The sequence below is a fragment of the Pelodiscus sinensis genome, chromosome 16 (genome assembly GCF_052426305.1).
Source record: "Pelodiscus sinensis isolate ZL-2025 chromosome 16, ASM5242630v1, whole genome shotgun sequence".
NCBI classification, from domain to species: domain Eukaryota; kingdom Metazoa; phylum Chordata; order Testudines; family Trionychidae; genus Pelodiscus; species Pelodiscus sinensis.
This window is the reverse complement of record NC_143067.1, coordinates 6828085-6846847: the sequence shown is the minus strand read 5'-3', so window position 1 is coordinate 6846847 and position 18763 is coordinate 6828085. Positions and strand designations below refer to the sequence as shown.

Genomic DNA, 18763 nt, shown 5'->3' with positions numbered 1-18763 from the left:
CACACACAGACACATACACGCACATTATGAGGCTCCATTATTCTTGGATGCCAAACACTTGGGCTACGTCTACACTGGCCCCTTTTCCGGAAGGGGCATGTAAATTTCACGAGTCGTCGTAGGGAAATCCGCGGGGGATTTAAATATCCCCCGCGGCATTTAAATAAAAATGTCCGCCGCTTTTTTCCGGCTTTTAAAAAAGCCGGAAAAGAGCGTCTAGACTGGCCCCGATCCTCCGGAAAAAGTGCCCTTTTCCGGAGGCTCTTATTCTTACTTCAAAGAGCCTCCGGAAAAGGGCACTTTTTCCGGAGGATCGGGGCCAGTCTAGACGCTCTTTTCCGGCTTTTTTAAAAGCCGGAAAAAAGCGGCGGACATTTTTATTTAAATGCCGCGGGGGATATTTAAATCCCCCGCGGATTTCCCTACGACGACTCGTGAAATTTACATGCCCCTTCCGGAAAAGGGGCCAGTGTAGACGTAGCCTTGTGGAGTGCAAATCACTACATACATTCCACACACCTTTTGTCTGCAACATTGCCTGCTAAATACTTTCCTGGGTCCTTTTTCCAGCAAATTGTAGGTTCGATTAATGCACGTTAAAAAAATTAATGCGTTAATTCTGCCCTGCATTAATCACAGGCGTTAACATGCATTAATTAACAGCCCTAGTATTAAGGCAAGTTACACCAGGGACATACTCACTGAAATCCACTCCTCCTCCCCCTAGTCCCATGTAACAGTGCCCCTGCTTTGCCTGAGGCATCTGGTCACATTTCAGACTCACCTTTCTGTTCTCCCATTTCCTAATGCATTGTCTGCTCACATTCCAAATTGGTAACCTACATTTGCCCTTTCTGCCTAAGCCTCTCGCCTTCCTTTTTAAATCCCTCCCACGGACAGTCGGGGAGAGAGGCTGAGAGCGAGAGGCGTGGAGAAGAAGGAGAAAAGAAAGGAAAGAAATCGGAAAGCAGTTCTTTTATTCGGCCAGTGCAGGCAATTTTCAAATGGTAATTACAGTTTCTCAGTAATGCGCCCTTTTGCATAGCAGGCTGTGTGCATGATTTGGAAACAGTCATGGGAAAAATCGTCCTGCACAGATTTCCCATGGCATACCCAAATGTAGAGGCTAGAGGAGGTCAAAGATAGGTGGGCAGCTGGGCAGAGGGGTGGGCGTTGGTAGATTTAAATGTGGACAGGGCAAATATTCCTGATGGGGTGGGGTCTCTCTTTCTCCATCTCTCCCTCTCTCAGGTTGAAGCTGGCGGAGTGGAGAAATAAGGAACTTATTTTGTAGAGGGAAAAATCAGGCCAGAGGTTGCAATGCAAAATGGTTGGAGAGTTTTGCAAAAGAGGGACAGATGTCCCCAATCCTGGGATATAACAGCAGGCCTTGGCCAGAGGACAGGGACTGAGGGTTTGTGAATAAGGGTAGTGTTTCCACAGGACCACAAAGGCGAGAGAGAGGGACAGGAAGAAAAAGACCATCCCGAGCAAAGGGACTGATAAACATACCTTGGAATGCGGCGATCTGGCGGTGTCAGGACTCATGTCGTGTTCTATCACATCAAAACCATTCAGAGGAGGAAACAGACAGGTGGATCGAATAGTAACTTCTGAGCTGGCCTGGGGCTTCGAACTGTGTGACCAGTGAGTGGGGAGGCGGCAGCTCTGTCCCTCTCCAACGCTGGCACGATGGGAAGAGTTGCTAGGGATGCTGGATTCCGACACGGCGCATTGAGGGGTTAGGTGTCCCTGGGTGTAGTGCTACAGTAGCAGTGCTTTGGGATCACATATGATGAACACGGCCCTGGCTGGAGAGAGGGGACTAGTGCAGCAGGACTGAATGGCTGAGGTCAGGGTGCTTGGTGACGCTACTCACTGCCTTCCTGCCCCAAGAGGCCAGGAGCATTATGGAGAATGATGGGGGGGAGATGCTGATGGGATGTGCCAGCTAAGTCAGACAGAGAACTTTCACCAGCCCCACCACGGGTAGCTTTGGCATTGGCTCTGGTGGAAGATATCTGCCTCATGTGCCCAGCTAGAGTCAGGCAGAGAGGGAGAATGCGGAACTCCGTGTGCAGCCCGGGGTCAGTGGGAAGTCCCGCTGACTCCAGGCTGCATCAGGCGTGCCTACTTTGAAATGTGCATTTCAAAGCCATGGAGCCAGGGATCAGCTGTGTGGTGCTGCTCCTTTGAAACACTGAGGCTGTGTTTTAAAGGGGCAGCACTGCACTGCTGAGCCGGGGATCAGCTGTATGGCCGCTATCCCTTTGAAATGCTTCCTCGGCATTTCACAGGGGCAGTGCCATGGAGCCCTGGGTCAGCTGGGGACTCCCCAGCTGATCCCGAGCTCCGCGCATTTCAGCGGAACCCGGGATCAGCTGGGGAGTCTCCAGCTGACCCCGGGTTCTGGGGAAATGCCACTCAGGACCCGAGGTTAGCTGTGGAGTCCCCAGCTGACCCCGGGCTCCAGGGTGCTTTGGTGTTTAAAAGGAGCAGAGTCGCACAGCTGAGCCATGGATCAGCTGTGCAGTGGCTGCCCCTTTGAAACGCCACCTTGGGGTTTCAAAGCGGCAGCACCACACAGCTGATCCCCAGCTCAGCTGTGCGGCACTGCCACTTTGAAGTATTCCTTCTCCCCCTTCCTCCCCTCTTTGCTGCCTCTATCTGATAGAGGCAGCAAGCGGGTGGGGGAGAGGGATCGATTAGTCAACTAGTCGACTGACTATCCGATAAGCATTTGCTTAACATCCTTAGTGAATTCTATCGTAGTACCTCGGCTCCCCCGCTGTACAACAAGGATGGTGCTTTGAGGTCAGAGGATGAACAGTGCTGTGCAGGAGCAGGCTGCTGAGCCGGCCCGCATTGTGCTAAACCGCAAGGTTTGCCCTTCCACGCTGTGTATCACAGGTACTAGCTGGACGGGGAAGCCAGCCACAAGCTGCAAACAAGAAGCTCCCCTTCTCCTCACAGTTATCACAGTCATCATGGCAGGCTCTTGGATTTGCACCCCGCTGCCCTAGGAGTTTGCGCAAACACTGGGGTAGATCTGGCCCCTTCTCCAATGCCCGAAGTCTAACCCCCTCCCTCCCACCTACCCCATGATAACTGGACCAGGCCCAGCCTGGAAATGGAGTAAGTGGAAACTGTTTTCTTTTTCAGCCCGGAGTGTGACTGCTGGGGCCCGGCTCTGAATAGCTCCATTCACCTCCCCCGAAGGAACCTGAATGCCTTCATGGCACGCGGGGGTGAAAGGAATTTTGTTTAACGAGGCGAAGAGTCGAGCCTTTGATTTGCTTTGAAATCTCTCCCCGTCATCTCCGAGCCCCCCGGACGCTGTCCCCTCGCCCGCCCCCTCCTCCCTCTCGGAGAGAACGTGCGGGTGGAATTGTGAACCTCTCCCGCGCTCCAGCCCCAGCCGGCAGCACAGCTCCGTGCTCTGTGCCCAGCTTGCCCCAGCATGAACGGCAAGGCACTGGCTGTCCTGGGCTGCAGCCTCCTCCTCCTTGTCGTGGGTGAGTCTCGCTTTTCGGACTCTTTCCCTTCCTCCTGCTCATTTCCCAAGCGCATACGGTTCCCTCCCCTTCCCTAGCATGCTGCTTCTTGCATTCCTCAGTGGCCCACACACGGATGCCTTGCTGGAGGGCAGCATGTTGAAAGGGCATGGCCTGAGGATGCTCACAGACCGCCTGCAGTACCGGCAAGAACTCAGGGACGGGGACTATGCAGGCGCTGGCGTCTGCAGCTTTGGCCTTGGGGTTCGAAAATAACTTTGCCGATGGACCGCAGACCCAACTATTTCGACTTGAGTGTCCTCAAGGGAAGGATCCCAGGTTTCGCTGGCTTTGAGGGTCAGCACAAAAGGAAGCCTGATGCATCCCCTTTCAGCCGTGCACTGCATACAGGAGCCAGCCCGTCCCTGGCGAGGATTTGAGGACTGAGAGTCAGTCGGACGGCTTGGCAGATTTGGGAGATCCGCCACTAAGTTAAGATACCTGATCTCTTGATCTCTGCCAGGTGTAACCCAGAAATCCGGTGCCTGCATGCCTGGGGGGTTGGCAGGCAGGAGGCAAAAGCCAATTGCTACAAAATGCCTCCCAGCAATCAATAGACACAGAGCAGGCAAAACAATGAGTGAACAGAGAGACCCCTTGTCCACTTGGCTATGAAACTTCCACAGCACCTGCCTTTGCCAAGAAGGAGCTTAGAGCAGGAAGACAACTAACCGTCCTAGGCAAAGCCTTGTCCTAGGGCAGCGCTTTTCGAACTTTTTCACTCATAACCCAGATGAAGAAAATCATTGATGCCCACAACCCAACATCATTTAACTAGACTGTGGGCTCCGGGGTGGGGCTGAGGAGGAGCTTTGGGATGTCGGAGGGGGCTCCAGCTTGGGGGGGGGGGCAGGGCTGGGGCAGGAGGGGCTCACCTTGAGCAGCTCCGGGTTAGCGGAGCCTCTCCTGGCACTGCAGACCAGGCTGCCCCCAGAAGCAGCCAGCAGCAGGTGCCCAGCCAAAGGGAGTGTGGAGCAAGCGCTCAGGGCAGGGGCAGTGCACAGAGCCCTGTGCGCTCTCCACACACCTAGGAGCCGGGCCTGCTGCTGGCTGCTTCTGGGGTGCAGCACAGTCTGCGGTGCCAGGCCAGGCAGGGAGCTGCCTTAGCCCCCCACTGCTCACCTGATCCCCCTGCAGCCACAAGCCCCAGCGCCCGACATCCCACCCCCCGCGTCACGCCCCCTAGTTTGAAAAGCACTGGCTTAGGGTATGTCTACACTACTCAGCTTGTAGGGAGAAGGCTGTGTTGGCACAGCCCTGTCGCTAAAGTCAACGCGTGCGCACGCTGATTGTCGGCACCTGTACCCCCGGCGAACGGCTTACGGGTCGTTGGCTGCCGACCAAGCAGCGTTCCCGCATGCACCTTGCTGAGGCAAAACTTTGTTGTTCACGGGAGAGGGGGGCAGTTTAAGCCCCCGTGAACGACAAATGTGATGAAACAAGTGAAAGTGTAGACCCAGCCTTGCAGCGCACAGACATCCTGCCAGCCATGCCCTGTGTAGGGTGAGCAGGTAAGACTTTCCTTGGCAAATAACGTTACCCTGCAAGAATTGCAGAGTTCCGCCCCTTAGGGCATATAACACGCAAGGTCATCCCTAGTGGGGTGCACCACCCCCCACAGCACCCCAGACGTGGGCCCGGGACACCTGTACCTGCTCCACCCCTTCCCCCAAACCACGACCTTGCCCCACCCCCACCATGTCCTGCTCCCTCCCCTTCCCCCTCTCCCCAGCGCAATGCAAGCCCCGGGATTACTTGAGGGCCTGGCCGCTCCAGCTCCCGTCGCCATAGCGACCCCTACTGCTGCCCCACACCTGGCCCCCAGGGAATCTGGGTCCCGTCTATAGGACGGTTGAGGCGGTCGCTGTGGGACCCCCTAAGTGTGGGGTCTGAGGTGGCCGTCCCGAACTGGCCTATGGCTCCAGAATTGCAGACCTGGCCTCTCCAAGTGACTGTGGCCATGATCGAGCACCCCCCTGCTTTGACCTGCAAACAGCCTTTCGCAGGCCACATGCTCACCGGGGGGAGCTTCATCAGGGTCAAAGGAATCACCCTGATTAAAGTCTGCTGAGGTGCTGGCCACATCCCAGTCCATCTGCTGTGGCAAACTGGTCCCCATTTTGCAGGCTGAAGTTAGCAGCATGCACAGAAATGGGGCATCTCCTAACCAGCCCCTTGGTGTGCCCATGAAGGGCTGTGGGTTAGGAGGGAGAATAAGCGTGCAGGCCTTCGGCCTGGCCTGGTCTAGCGGCTGAGCAGCCTTGTAAGGCAAGGTCGGTGCAAGACCCTGCAAAGCCTCCGAGCCCTCTCCCCGTGGGTGCATGCCTGCTGCAGCGCTGCTGTCAACCTCGTCTTCTCTCCTCAGCTGAGTGTCAGGAGAAGGAAAAGCCCCACAAAGCCACCGAGAAGAAGGCCACGAAAGAACTCAAGGCTAACGAGCTCAAACCTCCCAAAGCAGCAGGTCAGAGGCGCCAACAGGCAGCAGCCAAAGCCCTGAAGGCCAAAGCCCGAGGGAAACCCACGGCCCCTCCCAGCCCGGTGCAGCCGCCGGCTTCCATCTTGACTCGGGTGGTGGCCAGAGGGCAGTTCCAGAAGGTGCCTGACGCCCTGACGCTGGCGGCGGGCGACACCTTGGAGCTGCGCTGCCGAGGGCGGTCCGTCAGGTGGAGGTTCCCTGCCTACCTGCAGGACGAGGAGGAGGGGCGGCTCAGGTGCGTGTCCGTGGTGTGCAACGGGCGCTGGGAGGCCTGTGGGGTTGGCCACGGGCCCGTCGTGGACGTCCATGGAGCAGGGCCTGCGTGGCGTCCCTTCCCCCATGATGCCCAACGGTGTCAAATGGCTTCACCAAATGCCACGCAGGAGGCCTGGATTTGAAGATGCCGGGAAGACCCTGGTTCTGGGGTTTACATGGTGCCATTTTTTTTCGAAAAAGCTCCGTTTCGAAAAAAAAGTGGCAGCCATGTTTATGCTAATGAAGCATGGGATATTTAAATCCCAGTGTCTTTAGCAATTTCAGCGTGCTTGATTTGCATCCCTCTGTCGACAGTCTAGATGTAGATATTTCTGCAGTCGATTTTGGGGAGTCACAGTCGATTTCCCCTGGGAGTATCCAGGGCAGCAGGGAGGGAAGCGAGGTGGGTGGGGTGGGCGTTGTGAGCCCAAACTCTTGGTATTCCAGCAGTCTAGACGTAGCCCTTGTGTGGCTGTTCAGTGCAATGCAGGGCCCCAGGGCAACTCTCCTGGAGGCTGAGCGGGGCTCTCTTCTCTCTTTTTTCAGAATCAAGCACTTTGACAGGTACAGCCAGCTGCTGGTGGTGAACGCTGCGGCTGCGGACACGGGCGAATACAGCTGCTGGTCCTTCCAGTGCCGGGACAGCGAGTGCAGGGCCGGAGAGGACAGGATGGGCAAAGCTTTCATCTTCTTCACAGGTCAGGCGTAGCGCGGTTCGGGGCGGCCAGGGACTGGCGCTGGAGAGAATCAGCATCTGCTCTCGCCATCCAGTGGGCAGGGGAGCCTGCTGCATGCCAGGCTGCATTTCACAGGAGGCCGGTGCAGCGGGAGAGCCAAGCAGTGCCTCCGTGCCTGCAGTACGTGACCCCACCGCCCTCCTCCCTCCCCAGACCCCCAGGAGCTGTTTGTGCCGACAGAGGATTACTACGAAGTGGTCCAGCTGCGCACGAACCACCCCACGCTCCTGCCCTGCCAGGTGACCAGCCCCCTGGCCCAGGTGACGCTGCACCGTGAATTCCCCCCTGAGGAGGTGGCCGTGGACGGGGTGGACATCTCGTATGACGTGAAGAGGGGCTTCGTGATCCACCGCCCGCGGCCCTCGTACGCGGGGTCGCTCTTCTGCATGGCCGGCCTGGACGGCGTGCGGCAGATCTCCACCAAGTACATGCTCATCTACATCAACTGTGAGTGTGCATGAGATCCAGCCCCTCGCCTTTTGAGACCTCCACCTGCCTGCTTGCTGACATCCCCTGCCTTTAACCCAGCCACCTCCACCGCCGTCAGCCCAGGAGCTGGGCTAGCTAGCCAGAAACACTCTGCTACCCCAGGAGTGGGGCCAGGAATGGTGGAGAGGGGAGGGGGACACAGAATCCCACCTGATTTCCTAAGACAGCGCAGGAGGAATTAGCCCACGAGGGTATGAATTGTGGCCCTCTCATCACTGCCACTCGCCTTGATGGGCAACCTGCCTGTGCTGAGCAGTTCCTCTAGGCTACCTGGGCATGTTAACCATGTGCCTGCCCTTTGTCACCTGCACCAGTCTGTAATTATCAAGGGCCACACACATGCCACCCTGGCGTTCATCCGCCAGCCAGAGGAACACGTGCCACGCCGCACATGGAGACGGTAGGTTGCAATATAGACAGGTCTCTGGTAAGCAGAAGCAGCGGCCCTGTTAGCTGAGATACCTGCTAGCAGGCCTGTCCCTCACCAAACCCAGCCCGGAAGCCCAGAAGGGTTGGCTGGGAGGTGGTGGGCTGATGGATTCTCAGCACCATGAACTGCCATTGGTTGACTGGAACGTCTCAGAAAGGGACCATGGCCAACCCATGGGGATTTGCAGCCCTTCCTAACCCTGTTTCTCACCGTTTCACTCTCGCCCTCGCAGACCCTTCCTCTGCTCCCAAGCCCACGGTCAGTGCCTCCGCAGCCACCGTGCGGGCTGGGGAAAACTTCAACGTGACCTGCACGGTTTTTGGGGAGCCAGAAGTCGCAGTCGATTTCACCTGGGAGTATCCAGGGCAGCAGGTAGGGAAGCGAGGGGAGTGGGGCGGGTGTTGTGAGCCCAAAGTCTCGGAATTACAGCAGGGTCTGAAGGCTCCAGCCAAGATCAGGGTCCCATTGTGTCCGGTGCTGTACCTACAAGGAGTAGGAGAAAGTGCCTGGCTTGTTTTTCAGATTGGCCGGCCACCCTACGTCCGCGAACGTGCCGACCTGGCGCGCCGAGGCGGGCAGGTGCAGCAGGAATCTGAGAGCATCCTCTACGTGGATGAAGCACGCACCATAGATGAGGGGCTGTACACCTGCACTGCCACCAACCTGCAGGGCACCACTGCTGTGTCCACCCGTGTCCGGATACTCCCAGCCACCCCAGCCCCAAGTGGAGCCCGGTCTGGCTAGCCAGCTTGAGCGACAGACAGGTCAATGCATCCCCGGGTGCACTAAGAAATAAAAGAGCCAGAGATCCGCTATTCCCCCTCCTCACCATCATGTCATCCATGTACTCATTAAACAGACCAGCTTCTTCAAAGAGGGGAGACTTTGTTTTGTCCACACGGTACAACGAGGGGAGAGCAGGTGTATCTGGGTCAGCCCTGAGCCAGCAGAGCATTCCAACAGGAGCCCAGAGGGGAGGGAAAACCAGTTCCTCTGTCCCCCATAGCCCTAGAGGGGCACATGGCTGTCTGTTGGGTTCTCTCACTGCTTCTGGAGCACATCGGTTGGCTCAGAGCTGCTGGGAAATAAAAAAGAGTTGGGCAAAGCTGTCCGAGGTGAAGAGAGAGCTGGACGGTTTAAGCTCTTACAGTCTGATCCAGAGCAGGGTCTACGTTTCTGCTAGGTTTAGGCCCACTTGGGTCTACCCAGGGCTCATTGGACAGAGAGTGGTCAACCACAATGTCCAGAACTGAAGGCCCAATGTATCCCAAAGTTCAGGTGGAGTCGGTTCCAGGATTTGGGGCCGGGGCCTAGTTCAGGCTGGCAGGTGGTTCTATTGTCTCCACTTGCTGTGCCGGAGATCAATCATAAGGGCTGTGTCTACATTGGCACCTCTTTCCGGAAAAGGGATGCTAATGTAGACTTCGGAATAGCCCAGCCATTTACATGCCTGCCGCATTTTTCCGGCTTGGGGATAAGCCGGAGAAAAGCGCCAGTCTAGACGTGATTCTCCGGAAAATAAGCCCTTTTCCAGAGGACCTCTTATTCCTACTTTCAGCTTATCCCCAAGCCGGAAAAAAGCGGCAGCCATGTAAATGCAAATGCCGCGGGGGATATTTAAATTTGCAATTCCGAAGTCTACATTAGCATCCCTTTTCCGGAAAGGGGTGCCAATGTAGACACAGCCCTGGTGTTTGATTTAGCAGGTCTGGTAAAGACCTGCTCAGTCAAATGCAGAGGGAGCCACCCCCCCCCCCTCACCAGTCAGTGCTGGTACTCCAAGGAAGCCAATGGGAGTGTTTGCTCCTATCGGCCTCCCTCTGTGAAAATGGTGCCAATCTCGTCTTAAGGTAAAATGACTCCAGCTATATATATTATGTAGCTGAAGTTGCATACCTTAATTCAACCTTCCGGGTCTAGCATACACCTGGCCATAGTAACCCTAGGGAGGAGGTGCTTCTGAAATAGCACACATTGTCACCAGTGTGCTGTGTGTGATCACATATGTGAGTGGGTGCACAGCATCTGGGAACCTGCACGTGCATCCGTGTATGCTCCTGGGGTCACACAGAGAGAGAGAGCATGTCTCTCCCTATATAGGGGTATATGTGTTTGTGCATGAATTTGTATAGGCATATGCATGTATCCACACCGTGCATGCATGTATTTGCACAGTGCACAAGGGTACTCGCACATCTTCACAGGCACATGCTTTCCCACGTGCACACAGGGACCATCATATGGTTTTTCTAGCAGCCATGAACTTTATTTTCACAGGGAAAGCCCCATATAGCCATGATGAAGAAATACACCTGGTCAGGATGTCACATTGGCTGCCTGGCTGACGGGGCAGACACAGCACTCTGTAGGGTCACTGCCTGCCGTCCTTATGCAGACAAGGCTCCTGTTGAAGCCAGCAGTGCCGTGACCTGGGTAAGGATTGTCCCTCGGGGAGCTGACAAATACCCCCTAATGGAGCAGGCCAGAGAAATGACGGATGTCTGGAGGCCTCTTCTCCCCGTACTGCCCCTGACTCTTTCCTGACCTAGCAGGCTGAAAAGCAATTAGCAAAATACCAATTTGGGAGAGAGAAAGGAAGCTGTCCAGTGCGCCCCGCAGCCTAATTGGTCCCAGGCACTGGAGGCATGACAGACCCCAGAGAGCCTCTCTGGCAGACACCAGCAGGTTTGCTCTTCCAGCCAGCTCTCCTGGGCTGGGCTCCCAGTGTTGCCATGTGAGAGGATCAGTTTGGAGGCCCAGCCGCAGCAGTGACCCTCAAGCTCATCTCAGCCCCCGCCCGTCCCTTCCCGTCTCCTGCGCGCAAGGCACCGAGACGTCGCTCTGCGGCAGCTGTTTGTTCTGAACGACCAGCTTAGTGCTGGTGACAACGGCCTGACTGACGGGGCTGGAGAGCCACCGGCTCACTGTCTCTGCAGTGTGGGGGTGGGTTCTGGGGTTAGGACGCCGGCGTAGGCAGCCAGGCGAGCGGGGGTCAGTTCCCAACTCACTAGTGCTCTTGAAGGGCTCAGATGCTATCGGCAGGGGAGCCAGATCTGGAGCTGGAAAACGACTGGTCCACTCCTCTCCCTTCTCCCTGCTCCAACCCCCAGGCTGCGCTGCCTGATGGGGCAGGTGAGACAGCCCAGTCCAGCCTTGACTTCTCCGCAGACGGCTGATGAGGAAGGCAAATCCTGGGGGTGAGTCCTAGGGAGAGCTGTGTGCTAGCCCCAGCTCCTCTGTGCTGGGAGGTAGCCCTGGGGGCCCTCTGAGCCCACACGGCATGCTGACGTAGGCTGGGAATTCCCAGCGCTAAACGCATGAGGAACGTGCGCTCCCCACTGAGTCAGCTGGGAGAATCCCAGCAAGGATCGTCTCTCCTCAAAAAACCGGCGGGGGAGTCAGGAAATCATTGCAAGGGCTTTCTGCCTTCCCCTCCCATCGGAAAGACGTCAGTCAGCCCCCGTGGGACCACTGGGGCAGCTGAAGAGGGAAACACCCTCTGTTGCCCAACGGCCTGTGTTAGCACCGTGGGCTTCATAAGAGTATGGCGAGGGCGACCCACAGCAAGATCGAGCGCCGGTCGCCGCCCCTCACACAGGAAAGGGCGTCTCGCCGACTGTGCTTGTACACAACCCAGCAAGGAGTCCTGGCAGCCTGTCTCCACAGACCAAAGGTCTCGGTAGCCAACATCTTCCCCTTTCTCTTAGTGTCGGGGGCAGAGGGGGGCGGACCTGCTGCAGGCTGACTCCGGGCTGAGCTCCAGGACCATTCCAGATGGGTCCCGTTCTGGTTCCTGAGCGTCTCCTGTGTGCCAGGACTCGAGTTTAACCCCCTCCCTTCCACTCACAGGGCAGGTTCTCGGCCTCCCATCCGTGCTGGGGCAGATAAGCTAGAACCCTCCCCCCCGGTGAAGACGAGGCTAAAGCACTGTCCCGTGCTGCCTGTGGCTTGTGTCAGCTCTGGCACGGAGGCCCTTCCACGGGAGAGACCCAGCCCACGGGCCCGGCTCTCATCTTGGCAGCATCGCCCGCCTGAGAAGACAGGCCGGTTCCAGACGAACTCTTGGCCTTCAGCCACAGGGTGGGTGGGAACCCGGACTTCCTGAGGGGCTGGAGAGGCAGCTTCCCCCCTTTGTGGGGGGAAAAGGGGGTTCGCCCCTCTTGGGCCCTGCAGCTACTTGCCTTTTTGCCTGGACTGTTTCATGCCCCCCGAAGAGGGCGAACTCATCAGGGCTGCAGCCAGAGGGCTCTAGACTGGACCTCCAGGCCGGCCCACAGGGCTGCTGCTGCCCAGGGAAGGATCGGTGAGGTAAGTAGCCACCTGCCTTACCCCAAGGAGGGGCGACCTCCGGGCACGGCCTTCGACACCATCCCACGGCAGCCACCTGGAGAGCCGCGGGAGCAACGTGTGACTCAAGCCAAATAAATCCCACACACAGGCCTCCACGTGGCAAATACCAACGTCATTCTTTGTGCCTCTGCCTTACACAATTGTATTGTTACAGCCTTTACCACATGGGCCTACTGTGGACACACACACACACACACACTTTTAGCACATGGGCCTGCTATAGATACGCACACACCCACCCCTTTATCACATAGGCCTACCATGGGCACACACACACACGAACACTTTTAGCACATGGGCCTACTATAGACACACACCCCTTTACCACATAGGCCTACTGTGGGCACACACACAAACACACACTTTTAGCACATGGGCCTGATACAGACACACACACACACCCCTTTACCACATAGTCTACTATGGACGCACACACCCACACACTTTTAGCACATGGGCCTGCTTTACACACACATGCACACCTTTACCACTAGGATTGCCAGCTGTCCGGTTTTGAACTGGACAGTCCAGTGTTTGAGCTTTCTGTTCGGGAAACACATTGAGAAAATAGAAATGAGAGAACAGAACTGCCCCGTATTTTCTAAATAAGATGTCATGTAGATTGTGATGTCATGTGTCAAGTGTGTCCAGTATTTTTGTTGAAACCATCTGGCAAACCTATTTACCACATGAGCCTACTGTGGGCGCGCGTGCGCGCACACACGCACACACACTTTTAACACATGGGCCTGCTATAGACACTCACAGCCACCTTTACCAGGTAGACCTAATGTAGAGACACACCCCGTTTTACCACGTAGGTCTACTTTAGACACACACTCCCCTTTAGCACATGGGCCTGCTTAGAGACACACACACACACACACACACTAAGGGCAGTCGGTGGCACTAGCTAACACTCCAGTTGGTCTCTTCCACAAGCATTTGCACGCCCAGTGGAACGCACTTGTGTGCATCCAAGCAGTTGTCAGCTCCCCAGCCGTACTGCTCTGGGCCGCCATCTCCTGTAACCCTGAGGGGCACGGAGGAGGGGGAAGGAACGAGAAGGCAGCCAGTGGTAGGGACACACACCATGGGCACTTAGAAAGAAGCCGCACATAGAGGAGTGACAGACACCACACAGTTAGCAACCTCTGTTTGGTTAGTGCAGACCCTGGGGTTCTCCTCTCAGGCTCTGTGCTCTTGAGCCAGCTGTATGGTGGCACCCAAACATGGCTCAGGTTCTAACTCAGCCGAGGGTGGATTAACCATCTGCCACCAGCGCCGGCTTTGCTAACAGAGGTTCCTCGTCTAAGATGGGCGTTGGGACAGTCTCTGAGCCCTCTGTGAGGAAAATGGAGCACGCACTTCAGGCCACATTGTCGTGACATATCCTACGACCATCATGCTTCTCCCAGCCCACATTCCTGGATCGTAAGGCCAGATGAGATGACTGGGGTGGTCTTGTCCGAGCTCCTAGACAGGTGTAGCTTCAGCTCTCCCGTCTGCTGGTGTAACACTCTGCTGGCACTAGGGCAGCTGCTGACGTCAGTGTAAAAAAGAAGGATTTTCCATCCGTGTGCAGAATCATTTTTGTTATGTGCACCCAGGCATGTGCAGAGGTGCACCACCAACAGAACCCCATGCTGCCAGCTGTGGGAGTCTGTGGGCACTCTGCCCATTAGCTAAGCAGCACTGGAATCTGTCCTGGGTGGCTGCCCAAGTGCTCAGCTGAGAGGCGCTAGAGCGAGGGACAGGCATCTGCAGCAGCCCCCGCAGAGGGGAGACTCCAGCGAGGAAGCCCTGGGAGGCGGCGCTGGGACACGAGAGCAAAAGAGAACGTGGCAAGCCTTGGGCTGAGCCCCAGCAAGACGCCAACGGGAAGGAGGGCGTGGGCTGGAGCAGGGAAACTGAGGCTGCTGGGGAAGGCCACGGGAGGCAGGGCAAAGGCAAAGGCGATTCCAGGGCAGCGGGCCCCCCCGGAAGGTTTAATATAGAGCTGGGAGCCAGAAGGGACCAGCACGGCAGTAGACAAGGGGTCAGGGCCGGGTCAGCCCAGCCAGAGTTCGGTGATGCAGGGGGAACTGAATGGGGCTAGACAAGCAGCTCTGCTCACAAGAACAAACTTCCCAGCCTCCCTCCATAGTCCCATGTAACTAGTCGCCGGGCACCAGAGACCCTGGCCACGTGCAGCCCAGCTCCTCTCCCGCCTGCAGCTGTGGGATGGCTGAACCAGGGGGCCCCTCCTCACAATGCAGCTGTCCAACCTCCCCTCTTCTGCCCCAGGCCCTCACTGGTTCAGTGTCGGCTTCTACCGCCAGGCAGTTCCCGGGGTCGGGATATAGGCAACCTTACGGAGCTAGAACCCTCTGCCCCCAGAAAGCCTGGGCAGTGACAAGCGCTGTCCACCTCTTGCTCGCCACGTCACCCTTCCCCATCCTCCGTCGGCCCAGGAGACAGTCCCCAGTTGGCCGTCTGGCTCATCACTCCGGCTGGTTGCTATCTGCCAGCAGCGCCGGTTCCGGGAACAGCCGGCGAGCTGCTTTGCCTGCAGCCGCTGTTGCTGCTTGGCCAGCAGAAAGTGCTGCTTTCTCCTCGTGTCAGCCCTGAGCCTGGCCCACACCTAGCACGTTCCACCTCTCACGTCCCTTCCTTGTGGGGATGCCCGAACACCAGAGAGAAAGGCCCAGGCGTCGCCTCTCCAGCTGCCTGCCCGTGAGCACCACGAAGCCGCCCGGGACCGAGGCTGGGTTCAGCTCGGCGCTATTTTAAACATCCCCAGCTGAGAGGAGCATCCTTCACGGTGGGGCTGCTCAGAGACCAACCCAAGCTGCGACCGTCAGCCCCGGAGCCTGAACTAAACGTCCCCCAAGGCGGAGGCTGTTCAGATGCAGGGCTCCGGGGCACGCCGGTCCTTCCCCATCCTGAACGCTCCGGAGAACCCCTTGGCTTTCCTAGCTTGGGCCCCATGTAACCTCAGCTACTGCCTGAGATGTGAAGCTGGGTTCAGCCCAGACACCTCACGCCGCTCGTGTCTAGCTTTTGGGGGTCTCGCCACTCCCCCACGTTTGGAGTCAGACCGGGGGACACACAGGAGGAATAAAAGCACCTTGAAAAGGTCCCAGGAAACACGGCTCTGTCCCCTTGGAGGGAGGACGTCCCCAGGGGCGGGGAGTCCTCCGGGGCTGCCCTCCACCAGAGTCCCCATGGCAGCAGCTCTGGACTTGCGTAAGAAAGGAAGGGCGAACACGAGGGTGGCAGAGTCACTGGTTCCCCTCGCTTGCTTCCTCATCCCAGCAGCCTCCGTCGCTGCTTCCCGGAGCACTACGTGGCGATGAGGGGCACCTCGCTGGAGGCGACGGGGAAGGCGGGGGAGGAGATGCCGTTCAGGACCCGGTACAGCAGCTCTTCCTTCTCCCGGTGAGCCTGCTCCCGCAGCTGGGACTCCTTGTCCAGGGCCTCCCGGACCACCAGGAGCTCATTAGACAGTTGCCTGCAAAGAAACGGCAGGCGATGCAGCTGAGCTGGTGGAATGAGCCCCCCCGAGTGAGAGGGAGACAGGGAAATCAGAGACTGGCGAGCCGTTCTCCTTGCTGCCAAAGGAGGCCAGGGTGGCGGGCCCGAAATGGTCTTGCAAAGGGCTGCGGTGGGTTATATTCACGCCCAGGGTCAGCGAAGTGCTGGGCAAGCTCAGAGCCAGATGGGGGCTGTACACACCCAAGTTCACGCATGCACAGACACATGAGGGGTGCTCAGGCTCATTTAGGAGGTGAACCGGTTACTCGCCAGGGTCAACCGGTTAACCTTGGAGCAGCCTCCGGCCTGCAGTGCCGGGCAGTGTGGCAGGCCGGTGGAGAGCTGCTCCAGCCCTGCCGAGCTGCCGGTTACCCATAAGCAGGAAGGGTGATGCTTGGTGGTTAACCAGTTAACCTTTCCCCTCCTTAATACACACCCATATATTCACCAGAGCTGCACCAGTGCTGTGCGAAGTCAGGCACCCACAGGGGACTGCTGCACCTCGGCCCCCTACCGCAGCACCCCATAACAGCTCTGTTCAGGTCCCTCCCTCTGGCCTGCCGCTTCCGTGCTTTGATGCCATCTCCCCTGCTGTGTGCTCGGTCACTGTGCCCAGTTCTCTTCACCCCAGCCCAGAGCTCAGCTTGTGAGCTCCCGCATGTACGCTGGACTGTACCAGGCTGCAGCGCTTACCTGGTCACTTTCAAGTGGTTCTGGGTCTGAACATGCAGGTCCTCATTCTCCTGCTGAAGGGTTTTCACTTTCTCCTCCAGAAGCAGGTTCCTCTCCATCTGTGTGGTCCCAGAGGGTTTGGGAAGGGAGGAATCAAAGGAGAGGTCAAGGGTCAAAAGGGACATGGATCTGGCACCAGACGATGCCCTTCACTGGCTAACGACGCCCTGCCCAAACACCAACGTAAAAACATGGAGGATTCCTAACAAATTCCACCGCTGGGCACATTTAGTGAATCACCAGCAGCAGCCTTGCCAACTCACGGAGGCTGGCTGCACTCACCGGCTACGTCTAGACTGGCATGATTTTCCGGAAATGCTTTTAACGGAAAAGTTTTCGCGATCGGGGCTTTTTTGCGGAAAACAAGTCTCTGCTGTCTACACTTTTGCGCAAAAGTTTTTCGGAAAAAGACTTTTGCCTGAACGGGAGCAGCATAGTATTTCTGCAAGAACACTGACAATCTTACATGAGATCGTCAGTGCTTTTGCGGAAATTCAAGCGGCCAGTGTAGACAGCTGGCAAGTTTTTCCGGAAAAGCAGCTGCTTTTCCAGAAAAAGTGGCCAGTCTAGACACAGCCACCGTCTCTGCTGGGCATGTTCGCTTGGCAGAGAAGCCAGCCAGGACAGGGCTGCCCACAAGCAGCAGGTAAGCCAGAGGGGAATGCGTCTGGACAGCGCGGTTTGCATTCAGGCAGGCGGCGCGCGCTCCCGGAAGCTGTGCTTTGCTTTTCCACCTCTGCTCTCGCTGCCCCTGGAAAGCAGCAAGGAAAAAACACCCAACCCACCACCATTTCCAAGTTGAGCAGCTTCTTGTCCAGGTCATGGATGCGTTCGTTCTTCATCTCGATGACAAAATGAAGGCTCTCCAGTTCTTGCTCCCAGAACCGGCTGGGGCTCCCATAATCCTAGGAGAGGAGAAAGAAAAGGGATGAGTCCTCCGCTGACTGGAGAGGATGGGGGGGCTTTGTTCCTGAACAAAGGGGAGCCAAACGTGACAACAATGAGCAGGCACAACTGTCCAGTGTTCTCAGTCCTGGACTGGTAGGATTCTTACCCCAGAAAACGTGCGTACACATTTCATTCAGACCTACCTGCACCACTTTATGGTGTTTGCACCACCTACGTGCAAGGAGCTTCAACGTAATGCATATACTAGGACCCTTAATTTTCTTACGGTCTATGTTCTATCCCTTTGCTTGCTCCAACCCGCTACAGATTTACCAGGCACTAAGAACACTGCCTTCTCCAGATCCGGTGATGGGGTGTCTTCGACAGAGGCCTTGCCTTTTCTTTTGGTGACAATTTAGCGCACATAGACGCTTCTAGGACTCTGCGAATCCAACAGGCTTGCGCCGAGACCCTGGCAAATGATGGATTAAAGAAACACGCTCCAAGAGGTCAGAGTTTGCTTGTTTTTCTGCACCTGAATATGTTTCTTATAGTCTCTGCTCAAGATCGATTCCTCCACCCGTTTCATCTTCTCTTGGAAGGATTTCAGCTGGGAATTCAACCTGTCGATCGTCTCCTGGGGGAGAAGAGACAGGAAGAGGGGCATGATGAAGAGTCCTGTTGTATGACCTCCTGCCCAGCAGGGGCGCTGTTCAGATAAGATTGCATTGGACAGGGGTGGCATGAGTCAATCTGCAAAACATTTCACCACGAATAATGAAGCCCCAGGGGGCCATCCCATAATACAGTATTTAATGGCAGCAGGGAGCAGTTCCCACGGTAACGCCTTCTGCCATCATGGCTGCCTTGGTTACAACGGGTTCGTCGGTAACCACAAGAGAGATCAATTTGTGATCAGCACTTCCTGGGTCAGTTGTAGAAGAACAGACTCCCTGCCGCTGCCAATTCTGCTACAAGCATGGCAGTTTGGTAACTCATTTGCACCAACCTTTCACGTTGGGAGTGCTCAAGTTACCGACTTGCCTGCCGGTAGAGATGTGCCAGCCAAAACCGGAGCTCTGAGCACCATGAATAGCACGGAGACATTCCAAACACAGCCCCTCTTCTGAAGCCAATGTTTGCATCTGTCCCCTATGCCAATAATGGTGTGATGGGGTGCAGCCCCACACTGGCATACAGGGGGTTAACAGAGCCCTCCCCGTGCAGGAGGCAACCAATAGGAGAGGGACTACGAGGAGCAGCCAGCAGGCCTATATAAAGAGCTGGAGGATGGAGCAGAGTCAGTGACTCCCTGGAGCACAAGGAGGGAGAACTG

At 56.7% G+C, this 18763-nt stretch overlaps 2 protein-coding genes across 2 annotated transcripts in view; one reads left to right on the top strand and one right to left on the bottom strand.

The window, feature by feature from the left end:
* Positions 1–868: 868 nt before the first annotated feature.
* Positions 869–8817, top strand: LOC102444035 (platelet-derived growth factor receptor-like protein). The gene is made up of 7 exons (XM_006138249.5): positions 869–1007; positions 3163–3515; positions 5920–6265; positions 6832–6983; positions 7176–7469; positions 8174–8313; positions 8464–8817. The coding sequence occupies exons 2-7, from the start codon at positions 3461–3463 to the stop codon at positions 8683–8685; spliced, it is 1209 nt and encodes a 402-aa protein (XP_006138311.3). The 5' UTR covers positions 869–1007; positions 3163–3460; the 3' UTR covers positions 8686–8817.
* A 3567-nt stretch (positions 8818–12384) lies between these two features.
* The window catches only part of CCDC69 (coiled-coil domain containing 69), a 30019-nt gene continuing 23640 nt past the window's right edge, over positions 12385–18763 (bottom strand). The window contains exons 6-9 of the mRNA XM_075900577.2: positions 17963–18064; positions 17325–17444; positions 16501–16598; positions 12385–15784 (exon numbers count right to left, since the gene is read on the bottom strand). Of these exons, the coding sequence (XP_075756692.2) occupies positions 15616–15784; positions 16501–16598; positions 17325–17444; positions 17963–18064 (489 nt within the window). The 3' untranslated portion in view covers positions 12385–15615. The remainder of the gene's footprint in view (positions 15785–16500; positions 16599–17324; positions 17445–17962; positions 18065–18763) is intronic.